Source organism: Dendrobates tinctorius, unplaced genomic scaffold (assembly GCF_039654945.1).
Source record: "Dendrobates tinctorius isolate UK_male_01 unplaced genomic scaffold, ASM3965494v1 ptg000075l, whole genome shotgun sequence".
In the NCBI taxonomy this organism is placed as follows: Eukaryota; Metazoa; Chordata; class Amphibia; order Anura; family Dendrobatidae; genus Dendrobates; species Dendrobates tinctorius.
In genome coordinates this window covers 42,626,249-42,647,500 of record NW_027361743.1, presented here as the reverse complement: position 1 = coordinate 42,647,500, position 21,252 = coordinate 42,626,249, and the positions used below count along the sequence as shown (strand labels likewise).

Genomic DNA, 21,252 nt, shown 5'->3' with positions numbered 1-21,252 from the left:
TTCAACAGGGACCCGTCTTTGTCAAGCTGAAATGTTGCCATCTGAGGATCAGTAAAGTATCCGCTTTTTTCACATTTAATTTGAGTGCGGCCTATTTTTTTTTCCTTTTGTCATTTTGGCTGTTTGGACACTGCTGAATAGGTTTTGCACCTGCTGTATTATTTTGGTAGTGCTGCCCTTTTTTCTTGATTTATGTGTATCTATATATATATAACCTAGCAGCCCCAGGACTCCATGTATGTGATGCGATGAGAGCGCGGTAGACAGAAACATGGACACAGCCCCCATTCTGTGTGTAGGACTGATGGAGCAGACGCCAGCACATCTCCAGGGCAGGACACAGCCCCATCCCTGTATATCAGGACAGCACCGTTCACACCCTGCGGCCCGTATTAACCCCTACACCACTAGTCAGGCTCCGTATTAGCAGACATTTATTCTTTACACTCTCCATCATAGGGTGGGCACACAGGAGGGCACCTACAGTCCTGATGCGGAGTCCACAGCTGTGCCCCCATGAGCTCATTCCAGCCAGCTCGCCCCCTCCCCCCCCCCAGTGGCCCCTGCATTGTTACATTGTTGCTGTGGTCTTCCACCTCTGCAGCCCCCTCCATGCTCCAGGCACAGGCTAGTTGTCCATCACGTGGCAGGGGGTCGTACCCCGGCGTGCTGGGTTGGATGGCACTGCCCTGGGTGCCAGCTCTCACACATGCACCGAGATTTGGGCAAAGGGTGCTGCTCAGGCTGCCAGATGGAGGAGGAGACTCGCCGGCTGGCGATTGGCCGCTTCCTGGCCCTGCCCTTCTAATAATTCCCACACTGGGGGCTGTAGTGCCTGGCCCCGCACTCCGTACAGTGACAGCACAGCTGAGGGCCAGGGCACAGGCTGGAGATAAAGCGCTACCTGTGTCTCCCTGCCCTGGCCTCACCGCAGCCCCCATGCCATCCTCCTGAGCGGCAGCAGCGCCCCATGCAGTGCTAGTAGCAGCGCCCGGCGCTAGTCTTCCTCCACACTCCTTCTTCCTCCCTAAAGTTGGCTCCTGCTCCCGCTGCCGCCTTGGATCCCTCGGCTTACTGCGAGACTCCGGTGTACAATCCGGATCTCTGCCCCAACATGATCGCCGCCCAGGCCAAGCTGGTGTACCATCTGAACAAGTACTACAACGAGAAGTGCCAGACCAGGAAGGCGGCCATCTCCAAGACCATCCGCGAGGTGTGCAAGGTGGTCTCCGACGTGCTGAAGGAGGTGGAGGTGCAGGAGCCGCGCTTCATCAGCTCCCTCAATGAGATGGACAACCGCTACGAGGGGCTGGAGGTCATCTCCCCCACCGAGTTTGAGGTGGTCCTCTACCTGAATCAGATGGGGGTCTTCAACTTTGTGGACGATGGTTCGTTGCCCGGCTGCGCCGTGCTGAAGCTCAGCGATGGCCGCAAGAGGAGCATGTCCCTCTGGGTGGAGTTCATCACCGCCTCGGGCTACCTGTCGGCCCGGAAGATCCGGTCCCGGTTCCAGACCCTGGTGGCCCAGGCGGTGGACAAGTGCAGCTACAGGGATGTGGTGAAGATGGTGGCTGACACCAGCGAGGTGAAGCTGAGGATCAGGGACAGATACGTGGTGCAGATCACTCCGGCCTTTAAATGCACGGGCATCTGGCCCCGCAGCGCTGCCCACTGGCCCTTACCCCACATCCCCTGGCCTGGGCCTAACAGGGTGGCCGAGGTGAAGGCGGAGGGCTTTAACCTGCTCTCCAAGGAGTGCCATACCCTGGCCGGGAAGCAGAGCTCGGCGGAGAGCGACGCCTGGGTGCTGCAGTTTGCGGAGGCAGAGAACCGGCTCCAGCTGGGGGGCTGCCGGAAGAAATGCCTGTCCGTGCTCAAGACCCTGCGGGACCGACACCTTGAACTACCCGGACAGCCGCTAAACAACTACCACATGAAGACTCTGGTGTCCTACGAGTGCGAGAAGCACCCCAGGGAGTCGGACTGGGACGAGTCCTGCCTGGGGGACCGGCTCAATGGCATCCTGCTGCAGCTCATCTCCTGCCTGCAGTGCCGGAGGTGCCCACATTACTTCCTACCCAACCTGGACCTTTTCCAGGGCAAACCCCACTCCGCCCTGGAGAATGCAGCCAAACAGACCTGGAGGTTGGCCCGAGAGATCCTCACCAACCCCAAGAGTCTGGAGAAGCTCTGAGCTCCCAGTGGACATACAAGACTGACTCCATGCCCAGGAGATGCCAGGATGCCCTCCTGGTCATTCCCATACTCTACACCATGCCCGGAGACCTGGGATATGACAGCTAACCCTTTCACAGCCACAGAGGCCCCTGCTGCCCTCCCTGGCAGTGAAATGGTTCCACACTTGGAATTCTCCCGCTCTCTGCTGTTCTTCATTCTAGAAGGATGTGTACAATGTTTCCTCCAATGATGGGAGTAGTAGTCCCGCATCTTGTGACTGTCTGTGAGGTGGTGGATGTTGTGCTCTGTGATCTGGTGACGTGTTGGCCATACAGGACATGTTCTGGGTCTGCTCTGAAGAGGCCGCTCAGAAGGTAGCTCTCTGGGGGGTTTGTATTGGGAAGAGTCAGAACTCTGAAGTTTACATTTGCTCTGTTCTAGACCTGACATTCCGACAATATTACTTGAAATGTTATTTAAAAAAAATATTCAAATGAAATTTGATTTTTTTTGGGCTTCTATGATGGCGCTTGGAATTCTATATATTTGAAAATGCACTTGAGATACACTGGATAATGACTTCTGTGACCGAGATTTTAAAACTTGTTGCGGATCTTAATTTAATTACAATTAATAAATTTACGGAAAATGTTTTTTTTTGTCATTTATGCTGGTTTACAAAAAAAAAATATAAAAAAACCCAAAACGAATAATTTTCTATCGATGTAGGAGAGACTTCAGATATTCTAATCCTCCAGATTACACTTCTGGAAGGCACCAAAATCTGTCAGATTATTCAAGGCTAATTAGTAGCTGAACACGTTTAGAATGCGTTTCAAATAAATTATTTTTCAGACCCGTTTTTAAAAAGAAAAAAAAAAGGAACAAAACTTTTCTATTTTTTTCCTACACATTTATATTTCACATTTTTAATTAGTTTTGTATTTTTATGTTATATATTTTTCATACTTAGACTTGCTTAAAAAATATATTGACATTTCTATTATAAAACTAAGCATAAAAATAAAAAAATTACAATCTACATTATTTGCATCAAATTATGATTTTCAAATTTTTATTTGCCAATATCGTTTTCCTTCAGATAAATTATATCTAATACTTTCCCTATTTCTTCGCTTTAGTTCTTTTCTGCACATCCATATTTCTGCATTTTTTTCCCCTTTGGAGACATCATTCTCTACATTTTTTAGTTTATATTATCATTCAGTATCCACATGTAATTATTACATAAATTCCGATAACCCTCCTGACATATATTTAATACAATCACGAATACATGTATTATTAGGGCAATGAGAAACAAAAACAACCGATAATCCGATAAGAAGACTCCACATTTCGCTGAAGAACAGAGATGGAATATTCTCAGTTATTATCGCTAATAGGTCACAAAACCTGGATTATATTTCAGCTAAATGTCACCGAGATTCCACCCGATCGCACAGGAGATCGCACAACGATCAGGAACACATGGAGCATTTTCTTAAATACATGGTTTCAGTTTATTAGATTTCCTGTCACCTCCGGGTAAATAGAACAAATGTATATGATCAGATCAGGGGAATGGCATCTCTGCTAGGCTGAGGAGGACTCTACAATGTCACCAGCTAGGACGAGGATTACACAGAGCAGCGATCAGACAAAGCGGGAAGGAACGATAGGAACACTCGGGACCAGGGCCAGTCAACAATACAAAGACCACAAGTGTGTCAGCACAGTGTGCAACGCAATTTGTCTCATACAGACACATTTCTGTCTCCCTCAGATTTATTTATATCATAACTCCATATATTTCGATCTCTATAATATTTATCTTCATTTATAAAATCTGTAACATTTCCCTTTTTGTTCCGATTTGTATATAAGAGGTTCTGGTGTCAAACTTGGGAACTTTGCACCCAATTTTGCATGAAAAGTAACATTTGTTTTTCTAGCGCTATCTAGGAAGCTATCTAAAATAGCGATCTATATCTCTACACATTCTATTTACATGCCTATCTAAAATATTTATATATAAATTCAGCTACATATCTAAAATATCTATCTATACACTATCTACACGTCTATCTAAAATATGTATTTATTTATACACTATACAGATCTAAAATCTCTCTAATATACACACACACATCTATCTATACACTATCTACATGTCTATCTAAAATATCTATACGTCTATCTACACATCTATTTTCTATCTATATATCTATTTATACAATCTACAGGTCTATCTAAAATCTCTATATATACACACACATATACATATATATTATACATACACACATCTATACACTACATGTCTAAATTATCTACACATTTATTTTATATCTATAATATCTATTTATACACTCTAGAGGTCTATCCAAAATCTCTCTCCCTCTCTCTATATATATACACACACATACATCTATCTATCTATACACTATATGTCTATCTAAAATATCTATACATCTATTTTCTATCTATATATCGATTTATACACTACAGGTCTATGTAAAATCTCTCACTCTCTTTATTTACATACACATCTATATACTATCTACATGTCTATGTAAAATATTTATATCTATACATCTGTCTTATTTATGTATACATCTCCATGCTTAAATATCTCTCAGTATCCCTATCTACATAGCCATCTGCCCATGTTGCTAGCTTCCCCCGTGGAATTACACACGCAGTTATACAGTAGTCACTTACTTTGGGGTCGATCTTCTTGAAGCTGAGATCTTCTTCGTCCACCTCGAAGTAGATCTCCGTGGTGGTGATGGACAGGGTCCCCTTTGCCACCACAATGGGTGCAATGAGCTGGGCAGGGGTGCTCAACACCACAGGACCTGGAACAGAGACACACATCAAGGCTCACATCTCCTACACTACGGGAAGGCTTTCCCTCCATTTACACCCACACGTTGGGTTTATTTCTCCATGTTAGTAACAACCCTGGCACAAGTGTCACTTTATTCACTAGGAGATGGACACACACACGAGCAGCTGAGTGTTCTTTGGCTGCAGAGTTACAATGGTGGGTTACAGAAGGAAACAATCAGCAGGGTGGGCGCACAGAGGCTAGCAGGCTGATACTGGAAATATGGGGGAAAACTGATCATCTGAGATGGAAGTGGATCTGCAGACTTGATCACTGCCGGCATGATGTGTCACTGGGGCAGCAGCCTGTATAATCCCACAGATCTCCAGTGTGGGATCCTGCAGGGAATACATAGCACATTTGTATCTCCTCCTAGTATCATGGCCACAGTCCGATATCTGTTGACCACTTCTGTCTTATTACAGTAAAGTATCAGAGATCTAGTAGTCATTAAACTGCCTCCCAGGACAGCTGGTAATAGCCCCAGTCAGGAGGATGTGGCCACCACACATACAGCAATACATTGTAGCCTGCAGTGTTACATATTAAGAGTATTGGTATCATTTATTTAACTGGAGTTTTTGTTTTGTTTTCTTTTTTTTTTTTAAGAAAATTCTATGCTATGCAGCGATTGACCTGGAATATATTACTTTTCATAAACAAAAGGCATTTTATATGTATTATTTCTGCCTTTTATAGCATTTTTTTTTACCCCCAACAACACTAAAACAAAGAATTTCTCAACACTTGCAATCATTGAGGAAAACACAATGCAAAATAAAAACTGCCTGTGAAAGGTTTTGCATGTGTGTGATGACATGAACTTTCTGAAGGAACAGCTCTAGGAACATTTGCTACACACACAGTTTAGACTCAGTCTATATTTAAAGTGACAGTGCCAGTATTATAACAGGTCCATAATAACAGGCTCTGCCCTTGTTCCTGCAAGACACCTCTATCTAGGCATTCTATTTACCTCTAGAAGAACTACTAATAGAAAAGTCTTAAGTAATATGGAGCTTGCTACTATTAAACTATGTAACCTATACATGGAAAAGCACATGAGCCATGTAGTAATCAATAGGAGCCACATAAAACATCTGCACAAATCACAGATCCATAAACATCAGTGTGTATGAGGCTTCTGTATTCAATTTACCCGCACCGCCATGTGCTGAATATTTTGTCATTAGAAAATCACATTACAACCCTGAATGGTGCCTGTATATCACACCCCTAGTAGCAGTGTCACATACTGTATAGGTAAGTATGATGCCTTGCTGGAAGAAGGATACTGCTTGGTGGAGGCCCTTAGATGGTGGAAGCTTCGGGGCAATAGCTTTATTAGTGCCCTCTATGTAAACTGGACTGGTGGACATTAAACTGGAATTTTCATGCAACAAACAGCCTAGGGCCACATTCACACATTCAGTATTTGGTCAGTATTTCACATTAGTATTGGTAAGTCAAAACCAGGAGTGGGTGAAAAATGCAGAAGTGTTGTCATTATATTTTTGGCTTATAAAATAATGATGTAAAATACTGACCAAATAATGAACATGTGAACGTGGCCTATGACCGGTGCCAGCATTGTATGCCACAGAAACAGGACAGTTGTGCAGCATTTACTTAATGGTGGTAGGAAAGAGTTGGTAAACAGATGATACCGGGGCTCTTTATTGCAAGATATAAATGTGTGTTATCAAAGGCTGAATAGTGAAAACACCCACACACCTTTTCCCTCCACTTCTGAGGATCTCAGGCCTTATTCAGATGTCAGTGATTTTTCACATACAAAAATAAATAAAAAACGGTTCAAGTGTCAACAGTGTTTTTCACCGTTGAATAAACAAATGAGAAGCATCTCCTATTCATTATAGTGTTAATCACAGAGAGCACATGGCTGCACAGTGATGCCATCCGGGTGCTGTCCATGATGTCCACAGACCCATTAACTTATAGTAATTCTGAACAAAGACGCTGATCAAAATCAGATAATTGTCTCTGTGATTTTTTTTTTTTTGAAGACACAGGGATCCTCAGAAAACCCAGATGTGTGCATAGTTACATAAGGCTATGTTCCCAACTGTCCATTTCTCTTGCTCAAATGCAGATTTTTCCGTGCGGATTTTCCCCATAGACTTGCACTAGATGCAGAAAATCTGCAGGTGAAAAATGCCCATGCGCATGGTTTGTTTCTGCACCAGAAACGCTTAAAAAATGCATGTAATCCGCACCCAAGTATGTCAGAGTTCAATGAAATCAAAATGCGAGAAAGTTTGAAAAACAAAGCAGCTTTACAGGACGACAGACTGAACAAAGATAAAAACAACATCAAAAACACAATAAAAATTAATGTTAAAAAAAGGCACACAACAATGCAATTTAAATAATAGGTGCAGAAATTTTGCAACATTAAAAACTCACCAAACGCTCATTGTGGGAACGTAGCCTAAATTATATAATAACGAGCATGTGTTCTGTGTGTGAAAATTGCTGATAGAAGACGTATGAGAAAAATAGATGTGTGAATGAGGCCTTAGTGATAGTTGTGCTCCCTTCTTATGTGCGAGTGAGCCCTTAGCGATAGTGGTGCTCCCTTCTTATGTGTGAATGAGCCCTTAGCGATAGTTGCGCTCCTTTCTTATGTGCGAGTGAGTCCTTAGCGATAGTGGTGCTCCCTTCTTATGTGTGAATGAAGCCTTAGCGATAGTGGCGTTCTCTTATGTGTGAATGAAGCCTCAGTGACAGTGGCGCTCCCCTCTTACGTGTGAATGAGGCCTTAGCGATAGTGGCACTCCCTTATGCGTGAATGAAGCCTCAGTGATAGTTGCGCTCCCTTCTTACGTGTGAATGAGACCTTAGCGATAGTGGTGCGCCCTTCTTATGTGTGAATGAGGCCTCGGTGATAGTGGCGCTCCCTTCTTATGTGTGAATGAAGCCTCAGTGATAGTGGCGCTCCCTTTTTATGTGTGAGCCCTTAGCAATAGTGGTGCTCCCTTCTTATGTGTGAATGAGGCCTCAGTGATAGTGGCGCTCCCTTCTTATGTGTGAATGAGGCCTTAGCGATAGTGGCGCTCCGTTATGTGTGAAAGAAGCCTCAGTGATAGTGGCGCTCCCTTCTTACGTGTGAATGAGGCCTTAGCGATAGTGGTGCGCCCTTCTTATGTGTGAATGAGGCCTCGTGATAGTGGCGCTCCCTTCTTATGTGTGAATGAAGCCTCAGTGATAGTGGCGCTCCCTTCTTATGTGTGAGCCCTTAGCGATAGTGGTGCTCCCTTCTTATGTGTGAATGAGCCCTTAGCGATAGTGGTGCTCCCTTCTTATGTGTGAATGAGGCCTCGGTGATAGTGGCGCTCCCTTATGTGTGAATGAGGCCTCAGTGATAGTGGTGCTCCCTTCTTATGTGTGAATGAGGCCTCAGTGATAGTGGTGCTCCCTTCTTATGTGTGAATGAGGCCTCAGTGATAGTTGCGCTCCCTTCTTATGTGTGAATGAGGCCTTAGCGATAGTAGCGCTCCCTTCTTATGTGTGAATGAGGCCTTAGCGATAGTAGCGCTCCCTTCTTACGTGTGAATGAGGCCTTAGCGATAGCGGCACTCTCTTCTTAGGTGTGAATGAGGCCTCAGTGATAGTTGCGCTCCCTTCTTATGTGTGAATGAAGCCTCAGTGATAGTGGCGCTCCCTTCTTATGTGTGAGCCCTTAGCGATAGTGGTGCTCCCTTCTTATGTGTGAATGAAGCCTCAGTGATAGTGGCGCTCCCTTCTTATGTGTGAATGAGGCCTCGGTGATAGTGGCGCTCCCTTCTTATGTGTGAATGAGGCCTCAGTGATAGTGGTGCTCCCTTCTTATGTGTGAATGAGGCCTCAGTGATAGTTGCGCTCCCTTCTTATGTGTGAATGAGGCCTGAGCGATAGTAGCGCTCCCTTCTTATGTGTGAATGAGGCCTTCGCGATAGTAGTGCTCCCTTATGTGTGAATAAAGACTCAGTGATAGTTGCGCTCCCTTCTTATGTGTGAATGAAGCCTCAGTGATAGTGGCGCTCCCTTCTTATGTGTGAGCCCTTAGCGATAGTGGTGCTCCCTTCTTATGTGTGAATGAAGCCTCAGTGATAGTGGCGCTCCCTTCTTATGTGTGAGCCCTTAGCGATAGTGGTGCTCCCTTCTTATGTGTGAATGAAGCCTCAGTGATAGTGGCGCTCCCTTCTTATGTGTGAATGAGGCCTCGGTGATAGTGGCGCTCCCTTCTTATGTGTGAATGAGGCCTCAGTGATAGTGGTGCTCCCTTCTTATGTGTGAATGAGGCCTCAGTGATAGTTGCGCTCCCTTCTTATGTGTGAATGAGGCCTTAGCGATAGTAGCGCTCCCTTCTTATGTGTGAATGAGGCCTTCGCGATAGTAGTGCTCCCTTATGTGTGAATGAAGACTCAGTTATAGTGGCGCTCCCTTCTTATGTGTGAGCCCCTAGTGATAGTGGCGCTCCCTTCTTATGTGTGAATGAGGCCCATTAGCCGTTATTGCAATCACTGGTACAGAAGGAGCCTCCTGGATGTGTAAGGACAGCACAAGCTCTCACTCGGAGCAGGTGATCCTGCGGGGACTATACTCTACACCTGAGGACAGCACAGCTCAGGACAGATCATACAGACCCCACAGCGGATGTGATCACGTAATACGCTGTTACCACGGTTAGTAGCACTGCTGATAATAATGGCTGCCATCTGATTACAGAGATGTTTTGTCTGTAGGACTGAGCTGATAAGTTTCAGCTGTCAGAGCGTCACAAGGATGTGTGAACAGATAAGGCCCTAATCACATTTCTGATTTTTTTTTGGATAGACCACAAAAAGAAATAAAATAACCAACACGTACAATTTTTATCCAATCATCCATTCAAGTGAATAGGTCCAGGAGAGATGAGGCAGCACGTGAATGCAATCTGTGCGTGGTCTCTCACTGATAAAAGATGATGATAAAAAAACGAACACATGAACCAAAAAATACTGAAGATCGGATACAGCACACTGTTTTGTTTTTTTATTACGTGAAAAAAAAAATTGATGTGAATGGAGCCCAATACACAAGATGAATCCTCCCAACTATAAACAGAACATTGTATATATTTGCTACTTCATATATGTTGGTATAATCTGGGACACAATGGCGAAGTCCTATGTTGCTTTTTGGCTACAGAGACGCTGTGCACATAACGTGGGTAAATATTCCAGTACAGTGCCATATTTTTAACCCCGGATTGCATATGGCCACCACACAGGGAAAATATTACAGCTATGGATACTCTGTATTGTTTCTGTTAAAAAAAAAAAAAAACACACCATCCCAGAGGAAGGGAAGGGGCTAGTGATCCAGCTTAGCTGCTGCCAATCACATGCACAGGCGCAGCCAGCCCTCCTCTCTCCAGCATATTTCCAGCACAGATGGCCAGGTGCAGCCTGCACTAAGCCCACCGCATTAACCCCCTCACTGTGACCAGCCACCTCACCCGATGGGATATATACAGTCCGCGCCAGAGCTTTTAACACTGGCTCTATAGCAGCTGTATGAAGCCAATAATCTGGACGTCACTAAATCTAACCTAGAAAAAAAAAACAAATTTTCCGTACTGATGAGCCCCTGAATACAATCTATTGTCTGTAAATATGCAGGTATTTCAGTCTGACTACAGGGGGCAATGGGATTATGGGCAGGAAAATGTCTGCCCTCCGCCCATGATCATATGACCAGGCAGACACACGTACAATATACAGTGCCTACAAGTAGTATTCAACCCCCTGCAGATTTAGCAGGTTTACACATTCGGAATTAACTTGGCATTGTGACATTTGGACTGTAGATCAGCCTGGAAGTGTGAAATGCACTGCAGCAAAAAAGAATGTTATTTCTTTGTTTAATTTTTTTTTAAATTGTGAAAAGTTTATTCAGAGGGTCATTTATTATTCAACCCCTCAAACCACCAGAATTCTGTTTGGTTCCCCTAAAGTATTAAGAAGTATTTCAGGCACAAAGAACAATGAGCTTCACATGTTTGGATTAATTATCTCTTTTTCCAGCCTTTTCTGACTATTTAAGACCCTCCCCAAACTTGTGAACAGCACTCATACATGGTCAACATGGGAAAGACAAAGGAGTATTCCAAGGCCATCAGAGACAAGATCGTGGAGGGTCACAAGGCTGGCAAGGGGTACAAAACCCTTTCCAAGGAGTTGGGCCTACCTGTCTCCACTGTTGGGAGCATCATCCGGAAGTGGAAGGCTTATGGAACTACTGTTAGCCTTCCACGGCCTGGACAGCCTTTGAAAGTTTCCTCCCGTGCCGAGGCCAGGCTTGTCCGAAGAGTCAAGGCTAACCCAAGGACAACAAGGAAGGAGCTCCGGGAAGATCTCATGGCAGTGGGGACATTGGTTTCAGTCAATACCATAAGTAACGTACTCCACCGCAATGGTCTCCGTTCCAGACGAGCCCGTAAGGTACCTTTACTTTCAAAGCGTCATGTCAAGGCTCGTCTACAGTTTGCTCATGATCACTTGGAGGACTCTGAGACAGCCTGGTTCAAGGTTCTCTGGTCTGATGAGACCAAGATCGAGATCTTTGGTGCCAACCACACACGTGACGTTTGGAGACTGGATGGCACTGCATACGACCCCAAGAATACCATCCCTACAGTCAAGCATGGTGGTGGCAGCATCATGCTGTGGGGCTGTTTCTCAGCCAAGGGCCTGGCCATCTGGTCCGCATCCATGGGAAGATGGATAGCACGGCCTACCTGGAGATTTTGGCCAAGAACCTCCGCTCCTCCATCAAGGATCTTAAGATGGGTCGTCATTTCATCTTCCAACAAGACAACGACCCAAAGCACACAGCCAACAAAACCAAGGCCTGGTTCAAGAGGCAAAAAATCAAGGTGTTGGAGTGGCCTAGTCAGTCTCCTGACCTTAACCCAATTGAAAACTTGTGGAAGGAGCTCAAGATTAAAGTCCACATGAGACACCCAAAGAACCTAGATAACTTGGAGAAGATCTGCATGGAGGAGTGGGCCAAGATAACTCCAGAGACCTGTGCCGGCCTGATCAGGTCTTATAAAAGACGATTATTAGCTGTAATTGCAAACAAGGGTTATTCCACAAAATATTAAACCTAGGGGTTGAATAATAATTGACCCACACTTGTATGTTTAAAATGTATTAAAATTTAACTGAGCAACATAACTTTTTGGTTTGTAAGATTTATGCATCTGTTAATAAATCCTGCTCTTGTGTGAAGTTTGAAGGCTCTAACTTATTTGCATCTTATCAAACCTGCTAAATCTGCAGGGGGTTGAATACTACTTGTAGGCACTGTATATATGTGACATTAGCAGCTCGTAGCTCTGTGCTCATCATACATTAACACCCCCCTGACCAATTACAGCTCATGTCACCACCAGACGGACATACACGGAGCACCGGGAGCAATGTAGGCAGATTATTAATTTCCTAATACAACGCTGGTATTACGGTATACGCCATGACAAGGTGGTGGATAAGAGGTGGCTATTACAACTTCTCTCAGAAATTACATGACTGTAGCAAAGCATGTCTGAAGGGGAAGGACGGCATGTCGTACTCAAAAGGAGCATGCAAACCCCTCTGAGAATGTGAAGCTAATCCACTCCAGCTATAGAGAGCGGATTATGTCATAATCCCCTCTGGGAGATGCTCTGCTCTCCTCACATCCCAAATTATAGAGTCTACATAAGGTACCGTCAATGCTGCACATGCTCTTTGTCGCCACTTAATGATTATTGAGTCCTAGGGAGCATGTTACTATTAAAGTAATAAAGAGATTGGGCCCCATTTTACAAGTGTTGTCCAGGACTTTTTTTTTTTTACTAAGGGGCTAAAAGCTAACAGAGGCAACTACCTGCCTGTTCTATGTGGCACTGGCTCAGAGCAACTACCAACCACTCTTGCAAAGCGATTCAGCTTCTCAGTGTCAACAGAGCCGCTCTTCCTCTTCCGGGCACCTGTGTCCATGGGGCATGACTGAATGACAGGTGGCTCCCCGCAGTTAGGCAGTGGGGAGCCTGCTGTTAATCAGCACGGCGTCGGCAGTCATGCCAAGTAAACAAGATCACAGTGGAAAAAATGCTGCTGCTCTGTTTACGCGATGTCAGTGGAAGCCGCTGGATTATGGTCAGGAGAGGTTCATCACAACTCTGTGATGGGCACAATAGGCAGATAGCTAGCAACTACCTTCCTGTTCATTCTTAGGCCGGGGTCACACCTGCGAGTGTGATGCGAGAAACTCACGCATCAATACCTGGCACTGCTGCAGGCATGTGCGACTGCATGTATTTCTATGCAGCTGAGCGCTCCTGTCCCGAGTATTGGCGGCAGTGCCGGGTATTGATGCGCTAGTTTCTCGCATTGTAATTGCAAGTGTGACCCCGGCCTAACAAACAGGTAATCCCGAATGTGTTGTGCCTGTCTAACAGCTGCGGGGACTCAAACATATTATCCGAGCACGTACAAGTTAATTGTGTAACACCTGAGCATGCTCAGATAACACAATATCTGGGCATGTTCGCTCCTTACTACTAAGCTCCTGTATAGTCATGTAGATCCACATTTGACTGGTGCGGAAATTCATTAACGTCTGGGGGCATTAATGAATGAGCACAGAGCCATGAGCTGCTAATGTCACATATGTTGTACATGTGTCTGTCTAGTCATATGATCATGGACGGAGGGCAGACATCAAACTTATTATAAAATGTGTTCAAAGTGCTGCCCATAGTGTTGGATTGTCAATGCTAGTCGAAGGGGGGTCATATTCCTTGTAGGAATGCTCGGACCTAACACCCACAATGTGGTGGTGCACCATCTTGCTGGAAAAACTCAGGGAACGTGCCATCTTCAGTGCATAAGGAGGGTAACACATCATCATGTAGCAATTTCAGACATCCAGTGGCATTGAGGTTTCCATTGATGAAGAAAGGCCCCACTATCTTTGTACCCCATATACCACACACCATACCATCAATTATGGGTGTCAGGTCCAAGCATTCCTACATGAACAGTTTCCTGGAAAGTGGACTGGTCGTCGTGGGCCAGTTGAATGGCCACCAAGGTCTCCCAATCTGACCCCCTTAGACTTTTATCTTTGGGGTCATCTGAGGGCAATTGTCTATGCTGTGAAGTTACGAGATGTGCAGCATCTGAAACAAAGGATAGTGGAAGCCTGTGCTGGCATTTCATCTGCAGTGTTGCTATCAGTGTTTCAAGAGTGGGAGAAGAGGGTTGCATTGACAATCCAACACAATGGACAGCACTTTGAATACATTTTATAAGTGGTCATAAACTTGTAAATAACTCATGAAAGAATAACGTTACGTTAAAACCAAGCACACCATTGTTTTTTTTGTGAAATTCTCAATAAGTGTAATGTGTCACATGACCCTCTTCCCATTGGAAAAAATAAAGTTGGATCAAAAATGGCCGACTTCAAAATGGCCGCCATGGTCACCACCCATCTTGAAAAATTTCACCCCTCCCATATACTAATGTGCCACAAACAAGAAGTTGATATCACCAACCATTCCCATTTTATTTAGGTGTATCCATATAAATGGCCCACACTGCTCAAAAAAATATGAACACTAAAATACCACATCCTAGATATCTCTCACTGAAATATTCTGAGTTGCAAATTTTTATTCATTGCATAGTGGAATGTGATATGAACAATAAAACAATTATCAGTGTAAATCAAAATGAACATCCCATAGGAGGTCTGGTTTTGGAGTGATACTCAAAATCAAAGGGGAAAATCAAATTACAGGCTGATCCAACTTCAGTGGAAATGCCTCATGACAAAGAAAAGCTGCTCAGTATTGTGTGTGGTCTCCATGTGCCTGTATGACCTCCCTACAATGCCTGGGCATGCTCCTGATGAGGTGGCAGATGGTCTCCTGAGGGATCTTCTCCAAGACCTGGACTAAAGCATCCGCCAACTCCTGGACAGTCTGTGGTGCAACGCGACGTTGGTGGATGGAGCGAGACATGATCTCCCAGATGTGCTCAATCGGATTCAGGTCTGGGGAACGGGGGGGCCAGTCCATAGCTTCAATGCCTTGCAGGAACTGCTGACACACTCCAGCCACATGAGGTCTGGCATTGTCCTGCATTAGGAGGAACTCAGGGCCAACCACACCAGCATATGGTCTCATAAGGGGTCCGAGGATCTCATCTCGGTACCTAATGGCCCTCCAGAAAAATGCCACCCCACACCATTACTGACCCACTGCCAAACCGATCATGCTGAAGGGTGTTGCAGGCAGCAGATCGCTCTCCACGGCGTCTCCAGACTCTGTCACGTCTGTCACATGTGCTCAGTGTGAACCTGCTTTCATCTGTGAAGAGCACAGGGCGCCAGTGGCAATGCCAAGCGTCCTGCACGGTGTTGGGCTGTGAGCACAAACCCCATCTGTAGACGTCAGGCCCTCAGACCATCCTCATGAAGTTGGTTTCTAACTGTTTGTGCAGACACATGCACATTTGTGGCCTTCTGGAGGTCATTTTGCAGGGCTCTGGCAGTGCTCCTCCTGTTCCTCCTTGCACAAAGGTGGAGGTAGCTGTCCTGCTGCTGGGTTGTTGCACTCCTATGGCCCCCCTCCACGTCTCCTGGTAGTGCCTCCAGCCTCTGGCCACTACTCTGACGGACACAGCAAACCTTCTTGCCACAGCTAACATTGATGTGCCATCTTGGATGAGTTGCACTACCTGAGCCACTTGTGTGGGTTGTAGAGTCCGTCTCATGCTATCACGAGTGCACAACCAACATTCAAAAGTGACCAAAACATCAGCCAGAAAGCATTGGTACTGAGATGTGGTCTGTGGATTCCACCTGCAGAACCACTCCTTTATTGAGGATGTCTTGATAATTGCCAATAATTTCCATATGTTGTCTATTCCATTTGCACAACAGCATGTGAAATTGATTGTCAATCAGTGTTGCTTCCTGCGTGGACAGTTTGATTTCACAGAAGTTTGATTCACTTGGAGTTATATTCTGTTTAAGTGTTCCCTTTATTTTTTTGAGCAGTGCATATATCTTATAAGGAGTTATAGACTTGGATGTCCTCATACAAATTTAGAAATGCATATTAGAAAGCTATTTCCATATGTTACATGAAGATGGATTTTTTTTAAAGACATCTTTCTTTTTTTGTCTTGTGGCATTAGTTGCCCTTTTTGGTGCCAAATTGTTCAAAATGGCACCCAAGATTCATGAATTTGTTGCATAGCAACAAAAGTGTTCTTTTTTCTGTTCTGAACTTTTTTTTTGAGACTTTTCAGTACCAAAAGTCGCACATTTGACTAAAGTTCGCAGAAATTGCGTCAAAACACTGGCAAACTCAAAAATACACCAGGTCGGACTGGAGTGGAGTAAATTTTGTGAATTTTTAAAAAAAATCGAAATTGATGAATCAGGTGAAAACATCTGGAATCAATTATAACTACACCCACAAAGCAGATAGCGAAAAAAAAGGGCAAAAAGAATAATGAACTGTGTGCAAAGAAAAACAGGCGCAAAGGTAATGATGAATCAGGGCCATTGTGTATGGTAAACACCCGGATATGCCAGTTAGGGAGGCTTTGTAAAAAAAAATAATTATATAAATAAAAATTATACAGAATTGTATTCACACATCAAAAACAGGAAGGTTTCCATTCAATCAGGGAATGTTGGTAAAAATATCTTCCCTTACATAACGGAGCCACTTTTCAGCTCGCTGATCTCTTCCGCTCCAAATACCACAATGTACCGTACTTTTCATTCTATGGTCTTGTGGGATCTTTTAAGCCTTGGGCAATTGATCAGACTGGGATATCTGCATTGACATCCCATAATGTGCTGAGCTCTTACCTGTACTGCCTCTAAATAATGGAATCATGTGGATGGATTCAATTTACATGCAAAGGACAAACAGAAAATATGTAATATTTGCATAAACTTAAGCAATAACTAAATTTTCTATGAAATCAAATAAACATAAATGCACACAATGCTGCTGTTAGATTATGTATGGGAAGCTATTAGTGCAGGGGTGGGGAATGTATTTTCTGCCAAGGGCCATTTGGATATTTATACCATCTTTCGGGGGCCGTACAAATCACACAGTAACTCCGCCCACAAGGTACATCCCGATGCCGCCACTGGTGTTAGGACGTAATCTTACACTGCACGCGCCTCAACGCTCAGTAGTGAACGCTGCATTCTTGTGCTCACAAAGAAGAAATGAATGGGCCGGCGGCCATCAAAATATAGATGCTGGCCAAAGTAATGACCCCAGGAATCTGCTCAGGGGCCGGAGAAAAGGTCATCGAGGTCCGTAAACGGCCCGCAGCCTGAGGCTCCCCACCCCTGTATTAGCGGGCACTGTTCATGTACTTGGCAACACATGAACACTAGACACTTCAGACGAGTGTATGTCATGCTTCAATTTTCATTCAGAAAAAAAATGAACAAATTTTTACTCTGGATCGACATCCATATGGTCGTTTTCAACATCAGGAATCCGTTTTGTAGATAAACAATTTAAAATGTAGCAATAGTGCAGACACTGGTTTCTATGTTAATAATTGTAATTGTGGTTTCTGTTTGTTTTTTCAATGTACCATTTAATGGGTGAATATGACTTAAAAATTGATCTGATTCTTGCATGCTGCAAGTTTTTAATGTGGGCAGTCATTGTAGTGTACAGCATAGACTTGCATTGGTCAGGGTGCTGTCCGTACGCCATCTGTTTTGCATACAGACATATATCGGACTGAGCCCTTTGGGAAATTAAAGAAAAAGTAATTGCCAGCAGACACAAGCTTTCTTCTTTTCACTAAAACCTCATTCAGATGTCTTTTTTTATCTTGTGTATGAGAAGAACAGTCCATGTTTTAGGAGTGTCCTCGACCCATTTTTTTAATCATCTTTGGTGCATGTGTCCATTTAATACAATTAGTTTAACAACCATGATCCTTGTATACAAAACTAACAAACACCAGCACACATTCCAATCTATTAAATGGTAAAAGAGAGTGTTATTGATTTATTTTCACTGACCCAATCACATGTATGGGTGAGTTTGATCGATAATTTGAATAAGAAATGTACATGCGAATATGTCACAAAGAAAAGTCAAACAAGTATGTAAAACACAGATGTTGGACCGCTTGCATGTGTGAATGAATGAACAAAATAAATCTCAAAATGAATATTTGGTGTGACCGCCCTTAGCCTTCAAAATTGCATCAAAGCATCACTTCTTCTAGGTACATGCACACATTTTTTGAAGGAACTCAGCATGGAGGTTGTTCCAAAAATCTTGGAGAACTAACCACACTTGTGCAAATCATGTGATCCCAGACAGACTGGAAGTTGCAATCAGAGCTCTGTGGGGCCGTATCATCACTTCCAGGACTTCTTTTTCTTCTTTACAACGAAAATGGTTCTTAATGACATTGGCTTTGATCTGGGGTTGTTGACACACTGCAGAATATATTTGGAGGCAATCAGACACCTTTCTGATGGCATTACATGATGGATAAGTATCCACCTGTATGTCTCAGAAAGAAACGGGCAATGTTGAGGAGTGTACACGCAGCGGTCAGCTAAGGAACCTTAGTGCAGCAGATGAAAGACACATCAAACTCTTTATCCTTAGAAATCAGAAGATGACAAGCAGGGAAATTAGCTCAGAAATGGCAGCAACCAGTGTGGACCCAGCTACACCCATCTACTGTTTCTGTCTGGCCAAAAGTGATCTTCATAAAAGAACTGTTTCCAAGAACTATACATTCTATATAGAAATATGGCGGAGTGACTTAACTGTGCATGAAAACATAGGAACTGGGTGAATAAAAATGGCAGCAGGAGCTTTGGAGTGAATATATTGACATATTTTGCTGAAACAGGAGACAGTTTGTAACCAAAGAGTTGGAAAGAGGCACAATAATGAAAGTATGCTGGCAGCGGGTAAGCATAGTGGTGGTTCACTGCAAGTTTGGGGCTGCATTTCCGCAAATGGAGTTGAGATAATTTGGTCAGGATTAATGGTGTCCTCAATGCTGAGAAATACACGCTGGCTCTTATATATCTGCACTATGATTAAGGAGGCATCTGGTTGACCCCCCTTTATTGTGCAGCAGTGTAACGACCTCAAACACACAGCTAATGTCATTAAGAACTCTCTTCAGAGAAAAGAAAATCAAGGAGACTGGCAGTGATGACATGGCTCCACAGAGCCCCGAGTCTGAGAACCACTGAGTCTGTCAGGGACTACATGAAGAGAGAAGGATTTGTACAAGCTGACAGCCATAGAAGATCTGTGGCTAGTTCTCCAAGAGCAACCTACATAAAGGACGCAACACATTATTTAGGAGTACGTTTACTTGTTGCATTTAACCGCTCTCCGGTGACAGCCAATGCTCCCGAATCTGGCCTGATATAACTATTTATGGACCAAACTGGTTGTAGGTGAGTGTGGATCCAGGGTAAAACTCACTGTACCGTAACCACTAGTTGACAAGCGTAGAGCAGGTTTACCCCATGTTACCCCATGTTCAGATTTGCCTGGCTGACACTGGCCTGGTCCTGCCTCTGGCCTCCACCTCACAGGACTGAAGTAAGAGGTTAGTCTAGAGGTTCCTAACCCGATGCTCATATCAGTCATGTAGACATTGATTAAAAGGGGAAAAAGGAGAAACAGAAGAAAACAAGCCTATAATTACTGGCAGAAATCTGCAAGTAATAACATTTTTTAAAGTGTGCATCCATCTAATAGGAAGTGGGGCTGAAGGGATAATGTTTAAGGGGTATTCCTATGTCCAAGATCCTATCCCAATATGTAGTAGCTGTAATAATAATATTCGCAAATACTAGCAATTAGAAATGTAGTGTAGTTCTTCTGATTCGCTATCTCACTTACCCCATGTACAGAGCATTACGGTAGCTTAGTTATCGATGGTTACGACCATTCATATAGAGACGGTTGTTATTGGTCATAACCATGGATACCTAAAGCTAGTGCAATGCCCTGCATATGAGGTAAGTTGACATAGTGACTCAGAAGAACTACATTACATTTCTAATTGGAAGTATTGGCTACTATTATTATACCTACTACATATTGGGATTGAATCTTAGAGATGGGAATATCCTTCTAAGATATATTTTCCTTGTAGCGGGTTGCTTCCAGTCATCAGGGAGGAGAGGGCACCTTGACTGACAGCCTGCTCAGCACACACGCTACTGAAGACGATGTCTGTCACGGGAAAGGAGAAGCGATTACAGAGCGTTTATAGTATGGTGAGTGCTGACTGTTCATTGCAACGAGGACTACAGGGAGAATAGTACTTTCTTTTTTCCTTGCAGCCGCACTTACAATGAGATATCATTTAAAATGTTATGTAAATGCATATGTCTGCAGGTGAAATTTTTTTTTGCTTACACTCATACTTGGTGTTATAAGTGTTATAAAACTGAACATTAATCTTCATTATTCAAACGTAAATGTCGTTATAGAAAAAATATTTAACATGTCAGGACTTTATATAGATCTGGGTGCAGACAGAGACTACCACCAAATAAAGTGTCAGGAATGCTGAATTGCGCTTCCTTCACTGCTTTCTTTGAGGCGGTCTCCAGCTGAGGCGGTCAACCCTAAAAGAGTAGAGCATGGCTGAGAACTTCTGGCCCGTTCTTTCAGGTCTCACCATGAAAACAAAACCAAAGGAAAGAACAATATGTGTATATACCTTAATGAAAATAAATAAGTAAAAAAAGCAAGTGCATTAAAAATAATTAACATAGGGTACTTGGTAAACACTGTTTTGATCAAAAAAATATAAAGCTGTCCCACCACGGCAAGGTGTACCCATTTGAGACAGTAACTACACTAATGGTAAAACCTACCTAGTGTGAATAGTGGCAGAGAGTCTCCGGGTCCCAAAAGGACACCCGGCTTAAGAGGGACTATAAATGAACTACACAGTTCAGTAGAAAGGAGGCCACACCCTATTTGTACTGAATACAAAAATACTGAAGAAAAACAAAAAGACTGAACTGGAGTAGATAGTAGTATATATTTATTTTCATTATGGTATATACACATATTGTTTTTTCCTTTG

General features: G+C 43.8%; 2 protein-coding genes across 7 annotated transcripts in view; one reads left to right on the top strand and one right to left on the bottom strand.

Moving 5' to 3' along the window:
* NBEA (neurobeachin) overlaps positions 1-21,252 on the bottom strand; it is a 915,436-nt gene that overhangs the window by 278,475 nt on the left and 615,709 nt on the right. For all 6 annotated transcript variants that reach the window (XM_073583206.1, XM_073583210.1, XM_073583208.1 and 3 more), the window contains one exon: positions 4,900-5,036. In XM_073583206.1, coding sequence (XP_073439307.1) covers positions 4,900-5,036 — 137 coding nt within the window. The remainder of the gene's footprint in view (positions 1-4,899; positions 5,037-21,252) is intronic.
* On the top strand, positions 602-2,829 carry MAB21L1 (mab-21 like 1). The gene has a single exon (XM_073583213.1). The coding sequence runs from the start codon at positions 1,115-1,117 to the stop codon at positions 2,192-2,194; it is 1,080 nt and encodes a 359-aa protein (XP_073439314.1). The 5' UTR covers positions 602-1,114; the 3' UTR covers positions 2,195-2,829.

Excerpts from the sequence above, each read along its gene's own strand:
- MAB21L1 (XM_073583213.1), top strand. The coding sequence starts at position 1,115 with ATGATCGCCGCCCAGGCCAAGCTGGTGTACCATCTGAACAAGTACTAC.